This window comes from Camelus ferus, chromosome X (genome assembly GCF_009834535.1).
Source record: "Camelus ferus isolate YT-003-E chromosome X, BCGSAC_Cfer_1.0, whole genome shotgun sequence".
NCBI classification, from domain to species: domain Eukaryota; kingdom Metazoa; phylum Chordata; class Mammalia; order Artiodactyla; family Camelidae; genus Camelus; species Camelus ferus.
The window spans coordinates 30,550,698-30,577,934 of record NC_045732.1 but is presented as its reverse complement, the minus strand read 5'-3'; the positions used below and the strand labels follow the sequence as shown (position 1 = coordinate 30,577,934).

Sequence of the window (27,237 nt, the reverse complement as noted above, 5' to 3'; positions counted from 1 at the left end):
AATTTGCAGCACATCTTATTCTGTTCAGGCTGCCATAAGGAAATACTTCATAGTGGGTGGCTTATGAACAACAGAAATTCATTTCTCACAGTTCTAGATGCTGGGAAGTCCAAGGTCAGGGCACAGGCAGATTTGGTGTCAAGTGAGAGCTCATTTCTTGATTCATAGATGACCTTCTTGCTGTGTCCTCACATGGCAGAAGGCTGAGGGATCTTTTGGGAGTCTCTTTTGTAAGGTCACTAGTCCCATTCATGAGGGCTCTAATCTTATGACCTAATCACCTTTCAGAGGCCTCATCTTCTAATGCCATCACTTTGAGGGTTCAGATTTCAACCTATGACTCTTGTGAGGACACAAACATTCTGTTCATAACCCAGCATCTTCCTAAGTTATTTAAAAATTGAGCAAAATTTTTTAAGCAAAAGATATCTCAGGCTAATTCTTCAGGGCACATACCTTAAAAAATGCTTCCCTAGGTTATGAAAATGATATACCACTGTGTTTGCCTTGTTTTCAGGATACCAGAGAACACAGAAGTTGGTCTGGACCCTGTTTCCTACAGCTTTTTTTCAGCCAGGAGATTGCCATGTAGACTTACTATTCCTTACTTTTTTATTTTTTGATTTCTGATTTCATGATCATCATGTGTTATATTTGGGTTCTATGTACTTCCTTTTTATTGCAAGGACCTCAAATCCATTGTAACGTTCGGGAGGGCACAAATCACAACTAAACACAATGTAATAATAACAATAGCAACAAAAACAATAATAGCTGACATTTATTGAGTACTTACTGTATACCAGGCTCTATGCTAAGTGCTTTTATGTGGATGACTGACCCCACATAACAACCTTATAGGGTATGTATTCCTGGATAGAAATACCCATTTGCAGATGGGTAAACTGGTAATCAGTACAGTTTGGTGACTCCAAGATCATGGTGCTTCCAAGAAACTCATGTATCAAATTCACATATTGACGTCCCTCCTCAGATCTAGACTAAGGTTTGCATGCAGGCCGACTGGCTCAGTCCTATAGTTAACACTCTTTATGCAGTATCACCAAAAAAAGACTCTAGAACAGGATTTTAAAAAACTTACTAAAGTTCTTGTGCTTTCAAGTTTAGATTACAACACTTGATATGTATATACATAGCAATTTTTAAAGCAATCATTTTTAAGGCTTTGGGTAACACTTGTTCTTGATTTATAAACTAACGTATCACCTTAAGGATTTTATATTACATCCATAAATTCAATAAGTGGCTCTTCTCTTTGTAGGTAGTTTATTTCAATTGTTTGACAAAACTTCTCTGGCAATATTAAGAAGTTGAAAAAAAATTACGTGGAATAGAGTTATCCTATAAAACCTGCCTTAGCAACCTTAATACAAAAGCCTATTAGTTCTCCATCACGAAAGCTGGAAAATTCACAAAGATAGGGAGAATCCAAGGGGATTTCTAAATCCTTTTTTTGTTATTGATCCCTTAAGCCATCTGATGAATCATGTGGACCCCCTTCTGAGAAAACTTACTACATATTTTTAAATATGAAATAGAAAGTACATAAAGTTGTAAAGAAAACCAATTGTATTGAAGTACAATTATCAAAACATGGAATACATTTGTGGCATACTAATAGATGTGATTTATTAAATACGCTGATTAACAAGATGTAGAAGAGAATTGAATGGCCATCGTCATTTCCAAACAGTGATGAGTATAAGCTGGGTAGAGAGGTATTTGTAACAGGTGTTATGTGATATTAAAAAAAAAAATCTCTGTTGTTTGTGATAAAAACTCATGTACTGTTAATCGTGCTTAATTGCCTAAAATCATAAAGAAAGAAAATGGTAGATTTATTTTAGATACTACAGAAAATAAAGATGTAATTTTTTTCTATCTAAATTTCAGGGACCCCATGAAATCATGAACCTCCTTCCCTTGTCCCTGTGGAGCTCAGGCTGAGAACCTCTCAGAGTTTAATCTTTTCCTTTTATTTGATGGCAGCTATACAACCTATTACGATTCCATTTCTGTCTCTACTTTTGGAAAGCCCTAGGATAAGTGTTTACTAATTTGTAGTAGCTATTCTTAGCTTTTACATTTTTACATTTGCATCTTTTCTCCTAGCCTTCTTTAGACACTAGACACAGAATAGGAGAATGTGAGTACAGAGAATGTCCTTAGAGAATAACCAGTGTAACCCACTGTGTTTTCAAAGAAGGAATGAATGCTCTGATGGGTGCCTTAGTGTACTCAAGGTTACATAGTCAGTGGAAGAGCTTAGCCTAGAACAGAGTTTCTCAAAACATCATCTTTGTTGCACTTGCATCAGAATCATCTGGCAACCTGTATTTTTAACAGGCTCATCCAGGTGGTTCTGACACCTACTGAAGTCTGAGAAACAGAGGCCTGAGTCATGAATGCCTAGTTTTGGAAACTGGTTCTTTCCTACTAAAGCATACTGCCAGATATATATAGATATAGATATAGATATAGATACAGATGTTTTTATCTATATCTAAATGAGGAGGAAAGAAAATGAATCAAAATCACAGAAAGGCTGGTAACCAGTAATCTCAAGAGCCCACATTTATGGATCAGTTTTTAAAAGGAGGAGGGGTACTCATTCCCAGGTAATTGGAAGGAAGCAGGAGGGAGTCCATGATGGAATGGCATGTGTCCTGAGGACCCAGAGGACAGAGTTATATAAGCACTTCAGTAATCATACAGAACTCGAAAAGGAAACTAAAAGAATGGAAGACTGAATGAAATCAAGGCTGATAATTGATAAGGCGAGTAAGATGAAGAGTTGAGGGAGTGAAAGAGACTGGACTGATGATGAGGTCATAACTACTACTAAGGCAAATTGAGTGTAAAAGGAATAGTAAGTTGAGACACTGGAGTCTCCCTATGGCCTCTCTTGCCCTCTTCCATATCTTTCCAGAGAGATCTTTATAAAATGCAAATTAAATCATAGCCCTCCTCTACTTAAAACCCGTTCAAAGCCTTTCCATTGCATGTAGAATATCATCTATACTATGACTTACCCCTTATCCCTCTTTGGCTACTAACTTCTTTTAGTGTCACTCTCCCTATTTCCCCCTGTGCATGCTGTCCCCCCATCTGTAATTATATTTTCACCTCCCTTCTTCAAGGGTCTGTCCCTATCTCATCTTTCAGATCTTACCTTGAATGTCACCTTCTCAGAAAGAATTTCTTATCTATGTAGCTTGAACCTGTAATTCTCTTTCTGATAACTCTATTGTTGTCTTAGCATCTGAAACCTTATAATGTGTAATCTTACACTTACCTATTTACTTGTTTCTTGTTTATCTCCCTTGGGAGATAGTAAGCTCCAAAAATGTAGAAACTGAGTCATTATCCACCCAATGTTCATGTCATGTCATATTGTAGATACTCAGTAAATATTTGTTGAATTTTAAAATGGGGAGAGAAGGTTCAAGAATAGCAGACTGTGATTAGAAGGAGTAATTCACTATAACCCATGAGGTAGAATAATTCAAGGTGGGTGAGGAGGTATGAACTGAATGTGTGTATGGATGCAAAGCAATGATCAAAGCCATTGGAACTTAGCAGATCAAAGAGCTATGAGGTAAATGCATTAAATATTATGATCAATAGCACGTTGGTCATGATGGCATGTCAACCTGTAAGTTTCAAGGGGCTCATGTCACATCAAGTTATCAGGGATCACAGGACCATAGGCATCCTCACTTGGAGTCTTCTGCTGACACAGTTAATTCATGCTGTCTGTTTTTGCCTGTTGGCTTCTATGCTCAAATCACCGCCAGAGATGACTGAGGTCCCGTCAAGCCCTCAGCTATCACGTTCTTTTCTGCATCCCTTTCATAGCAATTTAGGGATACCTCAAGTGCCCCAGGGAATCCCTTTAATCTCACCTGCTTTGACGCCTGACTCATCTGTTGCCTTTTCTACTGCACTGGTGCTATAGAGATGGAGGGGAGGACTCTCCAATCTCCCAGTCTATATCCTAACAAGCCAGGCACAGGTTTTCGCAGATCTGGGATCTCCCCTACATATCTAGGGTTTTTGGGACTTGATCTCAGAGTGAGAGTGGGATGATGCAGTCCCTTCTCAGAAACTCACAATAATGCCTATTTGTCTTACTCACCATAATTCATTTCAGTCGTGTCCTTTTCCAGCTGTTAAACTTTATCTCCTTTGGAATGAGGCACACTTGATTCTACATCATCATTCAGTTTTCCCAACTCATTTATGGGATGGATAATATGTCATTGTACTTAATATATTGAGGATTTTGCAATGCACAATTTTGATCTTTGCCATAGATTTCAGATGTTACATAGAAACTTTAGTGTCTTTTTCTTTGCATTTTCATGGTAACGAACTTATACTTGGGGAAGTACACATGTATAGATTCCAAGAATTGGGGGAAACCACCAGCTAATAATATGTCAAAATGTTAAGCTGCCACATGATCTTAGACATGAGGAATGCCTTATTCTCTCCAGGCTGCTATAAAAAATACTAGAGATTGAGTGACTTTATAAACAACAAATCTGTTTTTCTCACAGTCGTATCCTCACATGGTGGAAGGAGCTAGGGAGCTCTGTGGGGCCTCTTTCATAAGGGAACTAATCTCATTTATGAGGGCTTACCCTCATGACTTAAGTACCTTGCAAAGGCCCCACCTCCTAATGGATATTAGGATTTCAACATGTGAATTTGGGTGGCACATAAAAATTTAAACCATAGCAAGGGGAAAAGAGAGGCAAGCCTTTAACTTGTTATGATTGCAGGTAAATGAAAATGAAGATTAAATTCTAAGTAAGAAGAGCTTGTGGTGGGGTAACTGAGGCTGAGGGCATAAAGGCAACTGTTCAAAATACTTTAGGGTTTCAGAAGACAGTGAGGAGACTTAGGAGGTGGACTAATGGTGAGGGTGAAAGGAACAACGGAACAAGATAGAAAGGAATAAATATATGGAAAAATATATGAAAGAAAGATCACAGCCTGGAGGAGTGTGGTTCTACCCAAAGCTGGAATTGAAGCTTACAGCAAGGAATCAAGGAAAAGGCATTTTAAAAATGATAGGATATGGTATGAAGAATCTTCAAAACACTGGCCAAGCAAGCAAGCAAACAAACAAAAAACATTAGGGCTGTACTTCATTATTGATTAGATTCTGGTTCCAACCAGCAGTTTTATTCAACGTGATGCCAGGTACTGTTATGACAGTTTCATCCCAGATGTGCATGTTAGCTGTTGACAAGTTGCTGCCATTTATTACTGCCATTACATTTTGTAAAGATATGTAAGTTATATTTCTGCATTATTTTGTTTTGATTATTTTTGCCTTGTATTGTCTGTTATGTATCAGTTGAACAGGCGTTTATTCTTAAAAGTTTAGAATTGTTATAATTCTTCTTTAATTTATGGTGGATCATGCATAAAAATACAGGAAGATTGTAGCACTTTACCATGGCTGTTTTCCCCATATTAAGCCCAATTGGTTTTTAAAGATTAATTTGTGGTTAAATTGATTTTCATCACCAAAGACTACATTAAGGAAGGTGAAGACCATTTTAATGAACATGTATATTTTTAAGTGCCTCTAAGGAGCTGTTAAGATTGGGTTATGAGAAAGTTGTTAGTAACTGAAGTGTTATTATACAAGATGATGCCTGTTTTGTGAACTACAGCAGGTAAAAATGTTTAGTATTCAGTATTTTTTCCACACATGCATTCATGAATCAGTTCCTGTTGATCTGTTTCCTCATGGATTGCCCATACAGTTATATTAGGTATACAATAGGAAAGTGATAGAATTATCGAAGGTTGATGAACATAAATATCAAAGAGTAGGCTTTTGATAAATTAGCTTCTAGATCCTTGTACTCAAAACAGTCATACCATGCTGAGTATATTCCCTTAAATGAGAAAGTCAAGATAATTCTCATGATTTGAAAACTCTCAAATTGCCTAGATTTGAAGAATCATCTTTTCATCTTAGACACGGGCATGTTTTAACTTCTGGTCCTCATAATACAGTCTAAGATAAACATGACTATGGACTCTTAACGGGAACATAGTGGGGGGATGCCAATGCAAGGATCTATTTTTTAATGGAATAAGAATGCAGGCTTCACCATGATACCTCTTTTTTCAAAATAAATTTTTATAGATTTTGTTTAATTATGCAAGGAAACATTTATCATAGGAGGTTCAATAAAGTCAGTAAACAAAAAATAGGAATGTGAGGTAGGGATGAAGCTATAGCCTTCAGATTTTGAGGGAATGGATTTGAAACTGAGCTTAAACACCTTGGTGAATTTACTTAAAACTTCTGAATCTTAGTAACCTCATCACAAATTCCTTCTAAGATCAAACAGAATAAAGTTGACACTGTTCATAAAATCCTTAGAACATTTCAGTTTAGTTAAGACACACTAAAAAATGGCACTCAGATTGATGAAGGAGGGGAACAGAGAGTTAAGGAGGAGATTGAAAAGAGGAAGACAAAGACAAAGAGGAAGAGAAAGACAATAAAGATAATTTAAGTTTGAAAAAAAATATGCTTATATGTGAATAGAAAAAGTCTGCAAAAATACACCACTATGTTGACACTAGTTGAGTGATGAGATTATAACTTTTATTTCCCTGTAATATGTTTTTCTATATCATTTTTTTTCACAAGGTACACTTACTTATTTTAAAATCAGAAGTCATTTTTAAAACCAAACAATTAAAATAAATATTTTTCCATTTAAAATTTTATTTTATGTTTAAACCTCCATCTCAGATCTTGTAGTCTAAGTTAAACAAAAGATTGCTAATGCATTCCCACTAATAATTAAATTTAAGAGACTAAGTAAGATCATTCAACCAGGTGAGTGAGCATCAACCTTGTAAAAAATGTATACGTATTTGGTATTCTTTATAAAAAATCTAAGGAGGGGAAGGTGTATCTCAAGTGGTAGAGCCCATGCTTAGCATGCACGAGGTCCTGGGGTCAATCTCCAGTACCTCCTCTAAAAATGAATAAATAAAGCTAATTACCTCCTTCCCCCACCACAAAAAAAGTGAGAAAAAAAAAAAACAAAAAAATGAAGGGAAAAAAATCTAGTAATTATTATATATTTAAGCCAAGATAATTTGTTTCTTTTTTGCTTGCTACTATTTTTGGAAAGTTGTTGTATTTATAAAATACAACATTTTGCTCAACAGTGTTTTATAATTAGCAAATGTTTGATGTTGTTAAAGATGCATTACTGAATTAGGCACCTTTTATAGTTAAGTCATGTAATAGAAAAGTCCTTGTAAAAAATTCTATTTAAAGAGATATTAAAGTTTTTTTCCCCCATGTTTTAAATAAACAGATGTCTATTAAGATTTTCTAATTAATTTAAAAAACAGTTTCAAATTTTTCTCATGCACTTTGGGAAGAGAAAGCGTCAGACCTAGCTACTTCCCTTTGGTTGTTATTCAGCTTAATTTATTTAAAAACGTATTATTCTAGAAACACTAATGGAAGGTGACAGTTTAATTCACAGAAAATTCTTTTTGATTCACTATTTTTGTTTTGAAAATGTCTGAATGATAAACCACTTGAAATTAGAGCTTATAATGAAGAAAATTAGATAAACAGTAATTTTTATCTAAAGTGACAACAGAGTAAAAAAATCTAGCAAATGGGAGAACAAAAGTCTTCCTTTTTTTTTAACTTCTCATAAGACTCAAGTGAACTTCAGATGAACATATTGAGCAAGAAATATCTTTGTTGTATTTGCAATATATAACTACCACATAAGAGTTAAAAAAACACATTTTATTAAAGGTGGCATTATATATCCTTTTAAGATGGGCACTGTTGTATTGTTTTAATTGTTCCATGAAGCTGAGAATTTAAACAAGAGAGCTTTGTTAAACTTTTTTTTTTTTCAAAATGGAATTGGTGGGGCTCTGTAGAGTGTATTGATTGCTCTTTTCCAGATAATTCATTGAGTCAAATCTGTATAGACAGTGACTTTTTTGCCTATATTCAATTTCAGGAGTGAAATGTCTTCTAGCTTGAAGTTTTTCTTCACAGAAGTTTCAAAGGCTTTTTAAAAAATATTTCATATTTTATTTATTTTTACAATACAATTTAATTTTCCAGACTTCTTTCTCCTGTATAGAAATAAACTTTCATATATGAACATGTATCAGGTATTGCTGTGTAAGAAGCTAGCTTGAAACTCAGTAGGTTAAAACAACTACTATTTATTTTTCTTTTGGATCTTCAGATCAGCCAGGCAGTTCTTCAGCTCTCTGCTGGGATTCATGTGTCTCTAGTCAGCTGTAGGTTGACCAGGTGACTTTGCTGATCTTGGCTGAGCGCTCTCATGTGTCTGGTTGTCAGCTAGTCTGGGGTGACCTTATCTAGGACTACTGGGGTAACTTGGTTCTGCATCACATATCTCGCCTTGCAGTTCTGTGGCTCAGGCATGTTCTTAGTGATGAAGGGAGAGGCATGAACAAGAGAGCAAAAGTGTTCAAACCTTTGTGAGGCCTACATTTGGAAGTAGAACACCATCATTTCCACTGCATTCTATTGGCCAACTCAAGGCAATGGCCAGCCTAGATTTCCAGAGGTAGAGAAATAGAAACCACCTCTTCATGAAAGGAGCTGCAAAAGTTCCATTGCAAAGGGCATGGATTCAGGAAAAGATGAAATATTTGGCCCAGTTTTGTGGTCAATCTACCATAGATGGTGACCTCTGCTCCTGAAGAAACAAGTTCCAATGGAAAAGTAGATAACTGCATAGAATTTTAAGGAGCTCATATTTATAATTTAAAGCAGTTGGTCCTGAACAACATGACTCTCTTGTCAAGTAATATTTCCACACAAGAATAGTGCTCTTGAATTACTAAGACTCCAAAATTAGCCTCTAAACAGTGCCAATATTGTTTTTCCTAAACAATACTAACTACCTTAAAACATCAGCTTAAATATTAATGTGAAAATATGATAAACACTTTAAATTAGATACCTGTTCAAAAGAATGAAAACAGGAGGCCATTAGATATTTGCCCAACCTCCTTTGGGTTGGCACACCAAGTAACCTCTGCTGTGGTCTCTCATACATCTCAAATCCTATCATCTCCCATCCCTCCATGTACCCTCTGTTCTGACACCTGATTTATCATGGATTAATATAATTTGATTTATCTGATCTTTGGCATCTGAAATGTCCCTCTTCTTGGCATCCTTGTCCTCTTTCCACATCTACTTGTAAATTCAGTTCTAGGATTTCTGCTTCTCTTATCCTCTGATGTGGAGATGACGTTTCTCTTTTTTGTGTTGGCACCACACTTACAGCACCACTATTGACAAGATTATAATACAGTGCTATAGTTATATTTGCTTAAATGCATGCATCTTCCTAGATTGTGACTAAAGCTGAAAAACAATGGCAATATCTTTCTTATCTTTCATCTTCCAAAGTATTTCTAGTACCGGCACAATAAAACAGTTAAATGGTAACTGTTACATTTAATTGGATAATTTAACTACTCTCCCTCCTTTGACACATGAGGAAACTAAGCAGATTACTAAATCATTTATCCAACTTCACACAGTTGGGAAAAGTTAGAACTGCAATTAAATGGAGGCTTGTTTGACCCCAGATGCTATGTTCTTTATGATGTAACTGCATGAATCTCACAGGGAAGACTTTCAATAGGTAATTGGCATGTTTGAGTGGATCTCTCAAGAAATAACTGCACTAAATGCACAAGTAGTTTTCCTTCTATTTACTATTATTTAATCCTCAGTAATTTTAAGAATTATATTTATTATATATTGATTTATAGCCTTCTAAGCTTTTAGTGTAGGGAATTGCTTTTGTACTTTAATTCCATTAACATTAAAAAGCCAGATTTTCCATATACCTTAGAGTGAGGTCTGCATATTAAAAATTTGTTCTGGTCTCTAGAGCGGTATTTACTGCATTTATTGAGGAACATACTGCCTGGCATACTGGACTTCTGAAGGAGTTAATAAACACCCCCAGCCCCCCCCCCCCAAGAGTGATATAACAATAGAAATTAAAGGCACTGAAGAATTTTCTTTATGAACATATGTAGAATTATCACAGATACTTCCCTTCAGTTACTAATTCAACCTAAAATCAGAAGCAATTTTGGTCGTGGGCTATATAACTGTGTCTAGCCTTCAGAAACCTCAGGGGAAGGAAAAAGAATAAATTAGTTAAATTATTCTTACTTTATTGAAAGACATTATGAAAATACACAATGAAACATATCTTAACAGTGACCTTAAATGGCATTATGGTCAAAGAAGCCCAGCTCAAACAGCAGTTACAAAGTAGAGAATGGTTAAGGAATCTGGAAATAGACTGCCTAGGTTTGGATTCATAGCTACCACTTATTCGCTGTTATGTATGTTCTCTGTGTCTCAGTTTTGTCATCTGTAAAATGGGAATGGTTTTAGTTGATTGGTATGAGTATTAATTAGAATAACCCATGTACATTGCACAGAACTGTGGCTGACATAAACTAAGCACTGAATGTTTATTACTCATGTCACTACAGAATATGTGAGGTTGAATTATATCAAATTGCCGATTTTCTATCATATTTGACTAGAGAATTAAGAAATTCATATAGTTCAACTTATTGGAAAGAAAGAGGTATAGTGGGGACAGGAGCTCTTATTTAAATATTCCATCCTATGTAACTTTTGTCCTTTCTGTATATTTCCTGTTCCCTTGATTTGGCACTGCTTATTGGCTGACCCACCTCATAAGCATGGAAGAAGAGAAAATGTATAGTCCAAGGCTGAATTTCTAATAGGTGGAGGCAGGGAATAATTAGGAAGAGGCTAATGTCTTGTCACAGAATTATTCACGCACAACTGCACTGCTGCTTAGTTGAGAAATTATAAGAATGCTAATTTTATTTATGACATTTATATTTATTAATTAAAGGCATCTTTAGATGCTCTTTGGCCATACAGTCTCATTCTACTGTATGTGAACAAGCCTGAATAGCTCTCTCTCCCTCTGCATTTGCCTGAAGCTAAGTACTAATAGTTGCATTTCTTAGTGAATGCCCATTGTGTTACAGTGGTTTTTTTTTTTTTTTTTTTCTTTTCGAGGAATCAGAGTGTTATTTAGATCCTTTGAAATGAAGTGCTTCATCTTGCAAACCTTATACTGTACTTTTTCTGTTACAAAAGCCACTACTGGGACAGAATATGACCAACCACCATTTCCTTCACTGGCTGTCTCAAGCTTAAATCTTAATCTATGTGATCAATAGAAAAATTGAATTTAAGATTCAGAATTTTAAATTTACAGGGATTATTTAAAGGTGTTATAAGAAAATAAACTATAATCATGATTTGTAAGGTTTCCACATATTTTAAAATAACTATTTGTGAATTATATTAAGGTTATATCTAGAAATATAAGACACAAATTACTTAAAATTTTACTGATCTTTTTGTTTCAGGATAACTGGTAATTGAATTTTAGTGATCTCTCTAATTTACAGATAAGAAAACATAGGCCTAGGTTAAGAATTCAGTTTTATTACAAAGCATATTAAAGATAGACCTGAACAGACAGCAAACTATACTGACTTTTGGTTAAGCACACTTTACTTTGGGGTTTATAATAGGCCGTTTACAGATAATGACTTGATTTCCATTAACTATTGTTGTGACTGCTGTTGAAAGTTCTGATGTACAATCTGGTTGAATCTTTTCTTGTGTACTTAACGGTGTAACATACACATTGGGTCCTAGTGATAATGTTTTATAAAGAGTTAGTGCCAAATAACATTTTCTATCTGGAGAGAAGGTAAAACTATTATATTATCTCACTTAGCTCTTGAGCACTTCTTAGCTTCAAGGAATGACTTGGATTTTTTAAAAAAATTATCTTTGTAGCCCAGATTTTAGTGTGGTTCCTGGTATGTAGAAGTCTAAAAGTATTTGATGCTGAGCAGTAATGAATAATATATGTTAATTTTCATCTGTGAAAGCCCACTAAACACTCCAGTACTTTGAAACCTCTTAAAGAAATGTCCCAGTGATACATTTGGATCTTTGAAGAAACATTACCAGAGACAGAAATAATATCGAAGGCTTGGGGAGGATCACTTGGTCCTTCATTGATTTTCTGACATGGGCATCCTTGACATTGATCTGGTGGATCAAAGGAATTGTTTTCCCTGTCTGGGGGGTTGAATGTCTTTGGTTTGTCCCTCAGGGTCCACTCTCCATCTTTCTCTTCCCTGGGAGTCTGACCTCTGTGGATGATATCAGCAGACTCCCTTGCCCTCTGGCTTCCAGTTGGTTTCAGATCTTGGGAGCATTTACAGGAGCTCAGGGAGAGGGAGGAAAGAAATAGGTCATTTATTCACTGCGGGATGGCTGCATTCATCACCCAAATAGCAAAGCTCCTGTCAGGTGACCTTCTCAGCTCTCTCTTCATTCAAGAACCAGTAACCACTCTCTTTCTCTTTACTCCTGTGAGTCTAGGAGTGATACTTGCAGTTGTCTGTGACCAGTTCTGATGGTTTCTTTATACTCTGCTCTCATCTTTGGAAATTGCCCTGTATTAAACCCTCCTCAAGTTATCACAGTCCTGCTAGGATCCTGGCACCCTCAAAGGAGAGTCCTTCTCTCTATCTCCAGGTGATGCCATTTAACAAGGAGGAGGATGGGAGGAATGTAATTAGGGCTTGTGGAGCATTTCCTATGCCAATAAACATGCTGCACACCTTATATTTATTAACCCATTTTATCCCCATACTAATACTTTGGAGATGATCTCTTCTGTGACTTTGAGGTGAAAATCACAAGGAAAATTTGGGAAAATATGGATTATTAGTCTTAAATAATTTGGAATAAATTCATGACAGCTAACATTTATTGAATGTCTCTTAGAACAAAGCACTGTTCTAAGTGCATTTAAACTTCACAGCATCACCACACATTAGGTAATGGTACATTCCTGTCTTACAGATAATAAAAGGTTAGACACAGTGAGATTAAGTTACTCGCTCATAACACACTGCTGAAATATGGCAGAGCTTGGATTTGAACCAAGGCTTTCTGGGTGCAGAGAGAAGATTCTCACTCACAGTATTACACTACTTCCCTGTGCTTTGTAAAACATACTTCGTTAGTGCAACTTTTTTTTTTCCTTCCAAGTTCTCTGTGCCTAAACCTTATGCCTTTCAACTGTTAGTTTCCTAAAATGAAATACTAAACCAGCATTGTTCTCCTGTTTTTAAGAGACTCTTTTCAAGGCAAAACTAATCTATGGCACTAAAAGTCAATAGAGTAGTCTTCCTTGAAAGGGCTAGTACACAGAATAGGGTGTGAAAAAGCTCTGAGGATGCTGGCATATTCTTTTTCTCTATGTGGGTGATGATAATATAAATGTGTTCAGTTTGTAAAGATTCACTGAACTGACATTTAAGATATGTGTACTCTCCTGTATGTATATTATACCTCAATAAAATTATCTTATAAAATAGTTTTTTACAACTCACCCTTAAGAAAACAATCACCTGTGAAAGCTGCCTATTTATCCTACAGTGGGTTGCATTATTTTTTTGGGAGCTGGTCAGCAGGATTTATCAGTAAGTTTCGAATCAGTGTTGCCCTCCTTTTTGGTGTTTCTGTTGCTCTTGGTGTTTCTGATATCTAAAGATTTGGAATCACAGAGAAGTATCTCGGCTTTCTCAGGAACACAGATAGTTGGAGGCTGACCTTTCTGTAACCAGGAGGCCATGCTAAATTACTCCTGTGCTCTTTACCTTTTATTGGAACATTGTATTGATCTCTTTGTATTTTCAGGTTAAAAGATTGACACAACTCTGAAGAGTCAGAATCTCTTTAAATACTTTCAAATTAATTTCTGTCCCTTTCTCAATTTTTTTTTCACTTTGACTTCTTTCACTTTGTTTATGCCACTTAGCAATCAACCTGTGTGAGTCTCTTTCCAAACACTGTATAAAGATACAATGAAATTAATATAAATACAAAATTTCTTTATGTCATCCATACAGTGATCTGGAAGGATTGTTGTCTCATTTTATGATCCTTTTGTCTTGATATTTTGGTTAGCGAAGAAGACAATATGTAAGTAAATGTAGAAAACTGCTAAGTAATACCAAAATTTTCACTTTTCAAAGAAACTCTTAGTCATGAAAGGGATTGAAGACAGTCACAGGGTCTAATGCCCCAAAGAACATTTAATGTTTTATGTGTTTTATAAAATAATTTTCAGGCACTTGAAAAGAAAGCCATTAAAGATAGGGAATTTTTAAAGGAAATATTACTGTTTTCATGATGTAAATGTCACTTGCAATGAAAAGACATGATAGATGTCTTTCAGAGAAGATGAAAAGGGAAGAAAACAAAAGAAGATTTAATTAAAAGTAACCAAAAGAACAAACAAACAAACAAAGATAAAGAGCTTGAAGCCTCTGAGTGTTTCCCCTGTGCTATCAACATTTAGTTGTATTAGTAATTGCATGTTGAGGGACATCTTCCCTCCTTGACTTTCACTCTTACAGGAGTACCAAACTAAGAGAAAACAGACTTGCCCAAGACAGTGCAGCTAGTGAATAAGAGACTTGGGTTCAAAAATCAGCTATTTTTGCCTCAGAAATATGTGCTATTTTTGCTATGTCATACCTATAATGCTATGGAATGAGAAGTTGAATCTAGGAAAGAAAAGAGATGTTTTGCTTTCCGTGGGGTATTCATACTCTAGAAAGACTAAACTCCTGAAAATCAATGAAGTTACAGGCTAAATATTGTACATTTCATTGAGCATCACTTTAATTAGACCTTAGGAGGGGAAATTTCAGTCAAAGTGCTTGAAATTACTTTTAAGTTAAAAATGTGTTAAAGAGAGGAAGACAAAATCTCCATGAACTCTTCACATAAAACATATGCTTTCATAGAACTTTTGAACCTGTAGTCAGTGTGTACTTTATACTGCCAGACTTACAGTAAATAAATTCAGTCTCATGTGCTGGAAAGATGCTTTAGTGGGACATTCTGAGAAGCCCTCTATTAGAGATTGGGGTGGATATAACAAATAGAAATTGGATTTCAGTTGTGATAGTTTAATTTATCATTGGTTGTATGAGTTTGAAAGTTATATATGAACTGTCTTTTTCTCTGTCACCTCGTTGCTCTTTAGGTGACCCAACTAGATGTGCCTGGAGACCTCTGATTAGCCTACAATCCTTCACTCCCACTTTATTTTGTTTGATTCCAGTTTAAAAGGGAGAACTATAGAATACCCTGGTCTATGTATAGAAATTTTAATCAAACAAGAGTCTGTTTGCCTTGTCAACTTTTGTCTAGACTCCTTGCTCAAAAGTATAAGCTTTCTAGTCTTCATATCTTGGATGCTAGATGATCCTTATGGCTTTGAAGTTCGTGCTTTATTCTGTGCCTCAATACTTACTCGTTTCAAAGTCCCTGCCCTTCGTCTTGAATGAACATTTTGCCACTCACATCCTTCCTGGTTTGACAGACTTTATTGTTCATCTGTCTGTCTGTCTGTCTATCTATCTATCTAGATATATATTTTTAATAAGAACAGATATTTCCGTCAACTAACTACATTTTATTTTCTTCAAAATTTGACACATTTCACTGTACAATATTCTTTTTGTCCATAAGTTTAGAAACCACACACTTCTCAAATGTATCTGTAAAATTTGCTCCTGAAAACAAAAAACACTTTAGCATTTTCAAGGCATTGTAGACCGCCATCCAGTTTGAAAATGAAATCTTAATATTACCCTCAAAATGCCAAATTATTCCAGGTTGTATATGAGGTTCTTGACAAAATTACTGCAAAGCATGCAGTTGTTTTCTTTACTTCTTAATAGAAAGCTTTCCTTAATGTTTCATGAAAATGACACTGTTGCTTTAAGATTTACTTGAACATTATGTGTTGTAAAAGTGCTTTTTAAAAATTCCAGTATCTTAGTGTTTTGTGTTTTCTTTTTCCCCTGTAATTTTCCATCCACACAATTTGAGTAGAATTTTAAAAGAATGACTTGTAGTTATCTTTGTCAAAACACATATGTGGCTCAATTCCCAAAGCTGGACGTAGAAGGACTGGTGGATTTCTTGCAGTGGTCAGTGTTCTCATTAAGTGAAACACTTAGGCTCTGACAGGACTTGTCATGGACATGGCTACCTCGCCTACAGGCCTGCAGGAGAGCCTGAATCCTCTGTCTTAAATCTTGGAAGCTTCAGAAGTATCTTTTGCTGAAAACCAGCGCTTTTCTTGATTTTCTTGACCTCTGTAAAATGTGAAGTTTGTGTGTGATCGAAGGAATGGATGCCCAGTACCCGAAGGCTAATGTTAGACCCATCACCTGACATTTCGAGGAAAGTATCCTGATCCCTAGACTATGGGCACTGGGTTCCTTTTACTGCTTCTAAGTAGTATCACCTTTTAGGAATATTTGTTTTCCCTGCTCGACTCAGAGTTCCACAAGGGCCAGGGTCACGTCCCTCTGATTTATTAGTGTATGCTCTAGCACCTCGCCCAGGTTTATTGGTGTTCAATAAACATCTGTCATTGATAAAATAGAGCTTTCTTGATAACTGGGGTGGTGAAAGAGTTGTGTATGATTTCATATGACTGGAGTGGAGGTTTTAAACCAGAAAAAGAAAATATTTGGAGGCATGACAGAAGAAATAAAATGTTTGAAAGATAATCAAGTGGAAGGAAGAAAAGGCCAAGGAAGCAGCATGATAAAATAGAAAGAACATGAGTCCGAGGAGTTAGACAGATCTGGGCCAAAATCTTGGCTTCCTCATCTTCCAGTTTTGTAACAAAGGGCCACATGTTCAACCTCTTTGTCTCATCTGTAAGATGAGTATATTATCACAGACCTCACAGAAATGACACAAAAATCACAAGATCACCTTACTTAGTGGAGTTTTTCTCATGAATAGTTACTCCAAAAATGTTAGATATTATTAGTATCTATTATTTTTCTTCAATATAATTTCCAAGTAAAGAAGCGAGACAGAGATGAAAAACTTTCACCAGCCTTGTTCAACTTAATTTAAATCATATCTTTCTAAAATTTGAGCCCTTTGATACAAGAATGAGGCAGCATGCAAAATAACCCAATGCAAAATGTCTTTGTGGAGAAAAGCATGTTCTGTGGGTGAAGGATGGTGAGCACTCTGTGACTGTGTATATTTCCAAGTACACAACATGATTATGTCTTACGTACCCACCGAAGGCCAATTGTTTGTGGTCTTTGTTTCTTTGTGTCTTTGCTTCTCCCTCCACGGGGCCCAAATGCCTGATAATTTAAACATTTTTTTCTCTCCTTCATAGAATCAGCATTCAAAAATTTGAGTTAATTAGATCAATTAGGCTTCAGATGTCCCACTCTTGTTGAAAAAAAAAAAGGGACACTATTATCTCATCTACAGAATAGAAACAGACGCAGACTTAGTAAACAGTCTTATGGTTACTGGGGAAAGGAGGTTGGAGGGGAAAAATTTGGGAGTTTGAGATTTATAAATGTTAGCCGCTATATATAAAAATAGATTTTTTAAAAGTTTCTTCTGTATAGCACAGGGAACTATTTCAATATCTTGTAATAACCTTTAATGGAAAAAAAAATGAAAACAAATATATGTCTGTATATGTATATATATATCTGTATTTCTGCATGACGGGGATACTGTGCTATATACCAGAGATAGACACATTGTAATTGACTGTACTTCAATTAAAAAATACGTATTTAAGTAGATTTGACCTAATGATGATATATTGGTTTTTGTGTTTTACTTGGAGGATCTCTTTTCATTAATCGCCCTTGGTAGATTAAGAATTAGATGCATTAAATATTCTTAAATATAGCTTTAAATTTTAAAGGGTATAATTATGGAAATGGATCACTGGAAGCGTGCTTTATTTAATTGGGTGTATTTCTAATTTCAGTTTGGGAAACAGCACATAGAAAACCTCTTCAGTGACCTGCAGGATGGTAGATGCCTCCTAGACCTTCTTGAAGGCCTGACAGGGCAAAAACTGGTATGTGACTTACAGTATTTAAAAGAAAGTTCACATTAACCTCAGAAGGATTTTGGGCCAGAAGCAAACCATGTGTAGTTTTATGAGATCCAGTAAAATTCACTAATTTACTAATTACTGATTTAAGTAGCAATAGAGGACCTATTCCTAAATAAAGTAATCTTGCAGTATTATTTTTGTTTTTGCATCTTCTATCATATGCAGAACAAGAAGGTGAAATTTTCAGTAATATAATTTGTTATTTAACAAATATTATTTCCTATTATTTGGTATCTTTGTTATTGAATGCCTTTTTATAAGGCTTTTATACATAATGACCTTTCAAGTTGAATTTCATTTATTTATTTTTTCAGTCTTTTTTCTTTTTTCTCTTTTCAGTTTTACTGAGATATAATTGACTTACAGTGCTGTACAGGTTTAAGGTGTAGAGCATAATGATTTGACTTACATCATGAAATGATTATCACAATAAGTTTAGTGAACATCCATCATCTCATATAGGTACAAAATTACAGAAATTGGAAAAATATATTCTCCTTGTGATGAGAACTCTTAGGATTTAAGAACACTTAACATGAGATATGGAAAATGAAGAGTTGCTGTTCAATAAGTGTAAAGTTTCAGTCATGCAAGATGAAAAATTCCGGAGATCTGGTCTACAGCATTGTGTCTATGGTTAACAGTATTGTATTATGCACTTAAAATTTTTCTAGGAGGGCACATCTCATTTAGGAGTAAATATGGCATGTATCATAATGGTAGAATTTATAAAACTCCACAACTGAATGAGTTAATCCATATATTGTAATATGCTATGCAAATGTTAATTTAAAAATTACAGAACAAGATAAGACTTTGGGGATTGAGAATGAGGGTTAGAGAATGATGATTGAGGTTTTGAGCTTTAGTGACTAAGACAATTAAGGTAATATTGACAGAAATACTTTCCTTTAAGACTATTTGGCACTGTAGAATTTTGCTAGGCTCGAATCTCTTGAACTTTTCTTAAAAGTGTGGGAATTAACTCACACATGTCCTTATGCAGGCTGATGTTCCTCTTGGTGATCATGCAACTGGGCTGTAGAATGAAGGAGAGATCGTAACCAAACTTGCTTTCGTTAAAAAAAAAGCTATCTTTTTTTCTTGAGGAATAGTTGATTCGTGCTAAGAAACTCTTATGACAAGGACAATTAACCCAAAGCACTTAAATTCTTTATATTAATGCCTCCCAGCCTGGGCTCATTTCAAAGATTTGAATTTAGAAGTGAAATGTATAAATTGTTTCATTTCTGGTAGATTGTCCTTCTCTCTGCTGGGCAGTCAACACTGTTTCATTTTGTTTTCAGCCAAAAGAAAAAGGATCCACAAGAGTTCATGCCCTGAACAATGTCAACAAGGCACTGCAGGTCTTGCAGAAAAATAATGTAAGTAGTGCCCTGGGCAGAATCTAGATACTATGAGACAGCATGCTTAATGTTTGAGTGAGGGCTTTGGCCCCAAATACAGAGAGACCATCTCAAGTTCTCTTGTAAATCAAAGAAGTTATTATCAGAGCATGTGTTCTACTTCCTGTGCGTCTGCTTGTGGCTAATGTGATTCAGGAAGTAAATGCATGCAGCCACAGGGAGCAGGGAAAGGCGTGACCCAGCCCTTATTGGCTGCTTTGTGTTGTTTTCAGATTTCACTTGACTTCTGTTTGGTAGACAGATTAAGTCCTGTGGTGAACTCAGTTCCTTACGGCAGTGTTTCGTGCAAAAAATGGCTTCTACTAGGCTGATTATTATTTTTTATGCATAAAATATGTTCACATATGGTGAGGATATAGTTTGAATTAAGGCAACATTTATTAGACAACACATCCAAGTATGAAAGTTACCCAGAAAAATCACTATTTCAACTCAGCGTAAGATCTGTAAATATTTTTTCTCTTCCTAAGTTTAATTTAGTTTAACTAGAAGGAAATATATGTGTGGTATTTGAAGAAGTCTACATTCATAACCTCAACAACTGTGTAGATTAAAGGAGTTCTTGTCTCCTTAGAGTGACTTTGAGATTCCTCCCCTCTATCATGACATTGGAGGCAGCCTTCCTTTCTTATTAACTTCCTACAATCTTTCTAATTGTGCAGTACATTTACCAGGCACTTTTAGTAGCTTCCTAATTGCATTACATCTCTCTTTCAAGGATAAATTCAAATAATTGATCACATGCTCTTAAAATAACCATAATTAGTGATAGATCAGTAATGATGTATACTCCCCCAAATATTGCTCAGTTCATCTGGCAGGGAGAGGACATCACTCTGGAAATGGAAGTGAAGGCTATGTAGCAATTGGTCAATTTTATGAAAGATTATGGCCATATTTAACCTATAAAAATTTTCACAAGCATGTATTTTTATTATTTTCCTGATGTGATTAACTATATTTTCAAATTTTCTGCAGCAGAATAAGATAGCCTATGGAATGCTTGGCTTATTATTAGTCCTACAGACCAGTATCATATAAATTAAGAAAACGTTTTAACAATATTGGAAACTTACACAAAGAAAATATCTTTTTAAATATCAATTCCTCATGTTCCATTACAAAGTATAAGAACAAGGAAAACAGCAGAAAATTCAAAGAATAATTAGATTCAGTCTGTATGAACTAGTTGATATGTTCCCACTAAGAAAATGTCATCTTAAAACACAGGCTCTTGGATCACCTCTAAAGTAGTGGATTAGGGTAGCTATAGATTTTATTTTTTGATAAGAGTTTCTTTTTTTCACATACCGATTATAAATTACGAATTTGTGGGTTTCTCTGTACATATTATAATTGTTAATTGCACAATTTTCAACATAGGACCAGAAGACATCCTGACAATAAAATAGAAAAGCCATAAAAGAAAATCTCTGTGCCTTTGGGAATAACCAGATACCTCTTAGATGTGAAACCAAAGACATGATTCAAACCCAGAAAAAAATTAACTTGGACTTCATAAAAATTATGAGTTGTTTTTATTTTCTGGATTTTGAGTCCTTAGTTGTATTTATTGCAAATATATTTTACTTCTCTGTGGATTAAATTTTTAACTCACTTTATCTTTGAGAAAAAGAAGTTCTTCATTTTGATGTAGTTCATTTTTATAAACTTTCACCGTAAATAATTTTATGTCTTGTTTAAGAAATATTTGCCTGCCAAAAGCCATTATGGTATAACATTTTTTTAGTTATCCATGTAAGTTTTATTATTTTACCATTTGAAGTTGGATCTATATTGATTATTGTATATGGTATGAGGAATGGGTTGATTCAGTTTTTTTTTCACTTAGAATCAAAATCACAACACCACTTATTGAAAAGAATGTTGCTTGCCCATTGCTCTCCAGTACTGTATCATAAAAATTTTTCAATACATACGTAGTTTTATTTCTAGACTTCAATTCACTTCCATTGTTCTATTTGTCTACACGTGCATGAATACCATGCCATGTGGAATACTGCAGTTTTATAATATAACTTCTTATCTGGTGCACTGGTTTCTCCCACTTTTTTCTTATTCAGTATTTTCTTGGCTATATTGGCCCTTTGTATTTCTGTGTTCATTTTACAGTCATCTTTTTACTTTCCACATAAATCTTCTTTTGAATATGATCAATATTGAGTTAAATCTGTAGATCAATTTGGGAAGAACTGACACTTACACTATTGAGTATATCAAGTTTCTCCTGCTATTTTCTTCTGTAGTTTATTTTTTCCTTTATAAATACTACCTTTATTCATAATAAAATATTAACTAAGAAAATTATTATTGCCCAATTAAAATTAAAATTAATTTTATAGTATATTATTTCCAATTTTCTATAATGGAAATCATGGTATGTACTTATTTTTTACTCTCTTATTATGTAATTGATTGCTTTTTTTAATATATTTTTATTGAAGTACAGTCAGTTTACAATGTGTCAATTTCTGGTGTATAGCACAATACTTCAGTCATATAGGAACATATATTCATTTTCATATTCTTTTTAGCCAGAACTTACTACAAGATATTCTAATATAGTTCCCTGTGCTGTACAGTATAAACTTGTTCATCTTGTAGTTTATTTTTTAAATTTTGTTTTACAAAATGAGAAAAAAATCCAATAAAAATATGGGCAACAAACTTGAAGAAAAATTTCACAAAAGAGGATATTTAGAAGTTCAAGAATAATAAGAAAATATGTTTAACCTCAGCAGTAATTGGGGAAATGAAAATTGCAATGAGTTATCAGTACATACTCACAAAAAAGGCTAAAATTAGACTCATGATGTCAAGTGTAGATGAGGGTATGGAATAATCTGAACTCTCACAACTAACTGGTGGAAATGTAATTCAGACAACCATTGTAAATAGTTTGGCATTATATACTAAATGTGATGAAAATACACAGTTCTTATGACCCAATAATTTCATTCCTTGGCTTATAACAGAAATATATTTCTATGTTTGCCTATATATCTATATCTATATCTATAATATTCTTCTATTTATATGAAAGAATGTTCATAGCAGCTTCATTTGTAATAGCCAAAATTAGAATGAAAGTGAACAAATGATAGCTACACATAGTACACAAGATAGATCAAGTTCCTGAAGGAGATCTGAGGAAAAGAAGTGACACATGAAAGTATACCTACTGTATTTTTTCTTATAACCTTTTTTAAAAAATACATTTTTATCGAAGTACAGTCAGTTTACAATGTTGTGTCATTTCTTGTGTACAGCACAATACTTCAGTCATATAAGAACATATATATACTCATTTTCATATTCTTTTTAATCATAAGTTATTACAAGATATTGAGTATAGTTCCCTTTGCTATACAGTATAAACTTGTTGTTTATCTATTTTATATATAGTAGTTAGTATCTGCAAATCTTGAACTCCCAATTTATCCCTTCCCACCCACTTCCCTCCCTGGTAACCATAAGTCTGTTTTCTATGTCTGTGAGTCTGTTTCTGTTTTGTAAATAAGTTTGTCTTTTTTTTTTTAGATTCCACATATGAATGATATCATATAGTATTTTTCTTTCTCTTTCTGGCTTATTTCACTTAGAATGACATTCTCCAGATCCATCCATGTTGCTGCAAATGGCATTATTTCATTCTTTTTTATGGCTGAGTAGTATTCCATTATATAAATATACCACAGCTTCTTTATCCATTCATCTTTCAATGGACATTTAAGTTGTTTCCATGTCTTGGTTATTGTAAATAGTGCTTCTGTGAACATTGGGGTACATGTATCTTTTTGAATTAAGGTTTGCTCTGAATACATGCCCATGAGTAGGATTGTTGGATCATATGGTAAGTCTATTTTTAATCTTTTGCGGAATCTCCATACTGTTTTCCATAATGGCTGCACCAAATTATATTCCCACCAACAGTGTAGGAGGGTTCCTTTTTCTCCATACCCTCTCCAGCATTTATTGTTTGTGGACTTTTGAATGATGGTCATTCTGACTGGTGTGAGGTGATACCTCATTGTAGTTCTGATTTGCATTTCTCTGATAATTAGTGATATTGAGCATCTTTTCTTGTGCCTATTGGACATTTGTATGTCTTCATTGGAGAATTGCTTGTTTAGGTCTGCCCATTTTTTGATTATTTTTTTAATTAAATTGTATGAGCTGTTTATATATTCTGCAATTAAGCCCTTGACAGTCTCATTATTTGCAAATATTTTCTCTCATTCTGTAGGTTGTCTTTTTGTTTTGCTTGTGGTTTCCTTTGCTGTGCAAAAGCTTACAAGTTTAATTAGGTCCCATTTGTTTATTTTTGCTTTCATTCCTATTCCTTGCATAGATTGTCCTAGGAGAACATTGCTGGAATCTATGTCAGAAATGTTTTGCCTATGTTTTCTTCTAAGAGGTTTATATTGTCTTGTCATATGTTTAAGTCTTTAAGTCATTTTGAGTTTATGTTTGTGTATGGTGTGAGGGAGTATTCTAACTTCATTGATTTACATGCAGTTGTCCAAATGGTGTCCCAACACCATTTGCTATACTCTTTTTTAATTAAAAATTTCAAAAATAGGTGAAGTATTTCCATAGGTTTAAAAGTCAAAAGAGTGGTTAGATTTTAGTGCAGGAGGGGATCTTTGGACGTTTTGAAGATATTCCATGTTTTGACCTGGTGGTTGTCACACAGGTGCATTTGCTTTGAGAAAATTTATCAAGCTGTACACTTAAGTATATTTTTCTGTATGTAGGCTATAACATTTCTTAAAGTTTAAAAAGAGGCATATATGAAGGGAAAGGAAACCTGATGTTACAACCTCCCAAACTCCAAATTATGGCTATATTCATCAATATGACCATAGACCCGTAGACCCTGTATTTTATCATGAAATGGTTTAATAAAATGTGATAAATGAATATACAAAGTTAGAATGTGATTAATTTAATTTATAGATCTTTCCTTAGAAGGTTGTATTTCTTACTGAGATAGAAAATCTTGAGAATCTTCCAATGTTTTAGCAGGGAAAGACCTCAAAATGGGGTTAAATTGGACAAAGAGCCCCTTCAAGAGCAAATTTCACGAAGGTGCTATTTGAGCCAGGACCCTAACAGGGAATGGCATATAACTGAGGTCTCTGTGTTAAAGGACAGAATCTCAAGTAAAACATTTTTCAGTATAAACCAAAACCTAGAGTTGAAATAACCTTTACCTGAGTTAGCCCTAGGCCAAAAGACACAGAATACAAATGCTCTAAAGTAAATGTATTATCATTTTATATTTCTCCATTGTTTTGTAATAAAGGTACAAAAGAAATGGAAAATATTTGAAGGTACATGTTTGTCTCTGATTTTTACTGTAAAGAATAAACAGTTAAATCAGGGAATGCTCTAGAGCAGGATTTTTTCCTAAAAATGGACTTGGATGCTCTATGTCAGATGAATATAAATGAACCTGGGGTGGGATATAAATAAATCAGCAATATTAAGTAAAATAGTAAATAGAACTATTTCAAATTTCCTTTTAAAAATCACGAATTCTCAAATTAGAATGAAGTATAGGAAGCATTGATTGGAGATTTTGAGTAATCATACCTAAAACAGAATAATGTTAGTAAATTTGCATTCAGTGAATTATTTATTGAGTGTCTACTATATGTCAGGTTGTATTCTAGATTATACAAACACTGCAGTCAGTGATCAGAACAAACACAATCCTTTATGTCATGGAGTTCAGAATCTCATATCAGAGGGCATTTTATATATATATATATATATATATATATATATAAGAATGTTTAGATAACATGTGATAGATACATGAATAAACAAGAGATTAACAGAATAGGACATGTGGGAAGACCTTTGGTTAGCTTGTCATATTGGTAAAGACTGGAAGGAAGTAAAGGAGTGAGCCTTGGGATTATCTATAAGAAAATGGTCCAGGCAGTGGGATAAAAAACCTTGAGGTTTTAGAAGCATTTAGAAACAGGACTCAGTAGGTGAGAAAGACTGAGTGTGGGAAAAAGTGTAATAGAGAAACAATAGTTTATAATTTCATCTAAATGAAGCAAATCCAAATCTGAGCTCTCAAACTGGCATTCAGAAAATTCTAACTTTGTCATTATTAGGAATAATCTTCACTTTCTCACGGGAATGTCCAGAGATCAGTAGACTTATGTGGTGCCTTTTATAGGCAGAAAAAGGCTGTTCGTTTTTAGCCAATTGAATTATACAGTGATATAGTCACCATCCAAGCCCAAGTCATCTCATGAAGCCACGTGTATCATTAACAGTCCTGGAATTAATCGGAAAGCCTATGCAAAGACAAAGTTGAATAGACGGTAATAAAAGGAATATATACAGAAATGTGGCCAGGATTAAAGGAACCAACAATGGTGAAGCATTCAGGGACTAGCATGAGTTTAGCCTTTACTACTTCTAAACCTAAAAAGACAAAAGAGCTGTTTACCTTAAACCAGTGAAAGCTCTAACTTTAGGAGTAGGTCCACTGGACAGCACCTGCAACCATATGTTCCTAAAGAATACAGTTACTCTCATATCATGGCCTGTTGGGGGAGTTGGGAGAAGATTGATACTTTAGCCTCTTCATCTAATTCTCTTTATGTTTAATGTTCTGCCAATGGTATGCATTGGTTGAACCCAACCAGAAGCCAGAGGGTAAGAAATCCCAGATGGTGGAGTCATCTCATACTAGATGAGTCATCTCAAACAAAGGAAGAGTGAAGAATGTGGGAGGGGGAAAAAAACAGAGAAAACCCAGCATTTTAGCTCTTTCTCTATTTTTATTTTTATTTTTTTCTGGTCGAAAGAGGACTTGAGAATCTCTACATTGAGAGCCCTAATGTCAGCTATGGCCCAACCTTACTAGATGCATGTGGATGCCATTCACTTTTGAGGCCATACCATCTCCCCCATTTGCTGACAGGGAGTGGAGGTGGTTTCTGGCTGATTTTGGAACCAACTGACGTCACGGTCCTTCCTATGCTTCTGGGGAACACCAGAGTCAGAAAAGGAAGACAGGCTAAGAGGTATCTTTAACTTCTGCCCTGCTATAGGACTTAACTAAAGGCATAGGAAAAGATAAATATATAAAAAATATACCTGGCATATGTACAAATAAAAAAAGGATAATATACTACAATGCAGTAAAAATACCATTAAACACCTAAAAAGAACTTTTGAAGTGCATAATCTTTGATAATAATAATATAGCACGAGAAATAAACAATTGAAAAATCAATTTAATTTAAAATGTATGTAAGAAACCAAGAGTACAAATCTACATTTGTGTAAGATAAAGCATTCCATGAGAAAACCCATGACAAATGGCCTTGGTTTTACCCAGAGGTTCAATTTTGTCTTTGCTTTCATCTTCATTAAAAAAAAAAAAAAAAAGATAAATTAATTCAACCTTTGAACTAGAAATGTTACAAAAAGAAAAAAAATGTTCTAAGGAAAATAGGAAATAAAAGATAAATGAAGAAATAAGTTAGTTAGAAAGAAGATACACTAGACAAATTTAAGAGCTTAGTTCTTTGTAATAAAATAAAAAAATAGACTAATCTCATAAATTTAATTGGAAAAAATAGGGAAATAAA

At 34.5% G+C, this 27,237-nt stretch overlaps 1 protein-coding gene across 1 annotated transcript in view; it reads left to right on the top strand.

Moving 5' to 3' along the window:
- LOC102504131 (dystrophin-like) overlaps nucleotides 1–27,237 on the top strand; it is a 562,607-nt gene that overhangs the window by 335,434 nt on the left and 199,936 nt on the right. Inside the window, exons 3-4 of the mRNA XM_032474646.1 lie at nucleotides 18,033–18,125; nucleotides 19,472–19,549. Of these exons, the coding sequence (XP_032330537.1) occupies nucleotides 18,033–18,125; nucleotides 19,472–19,549 (171 nt within the window). The remainder of the gene's footprint in view (nucleotides 1–18,032; nucleotides 18,126–19,471; nucleotides 19,550–27,237) is intronic.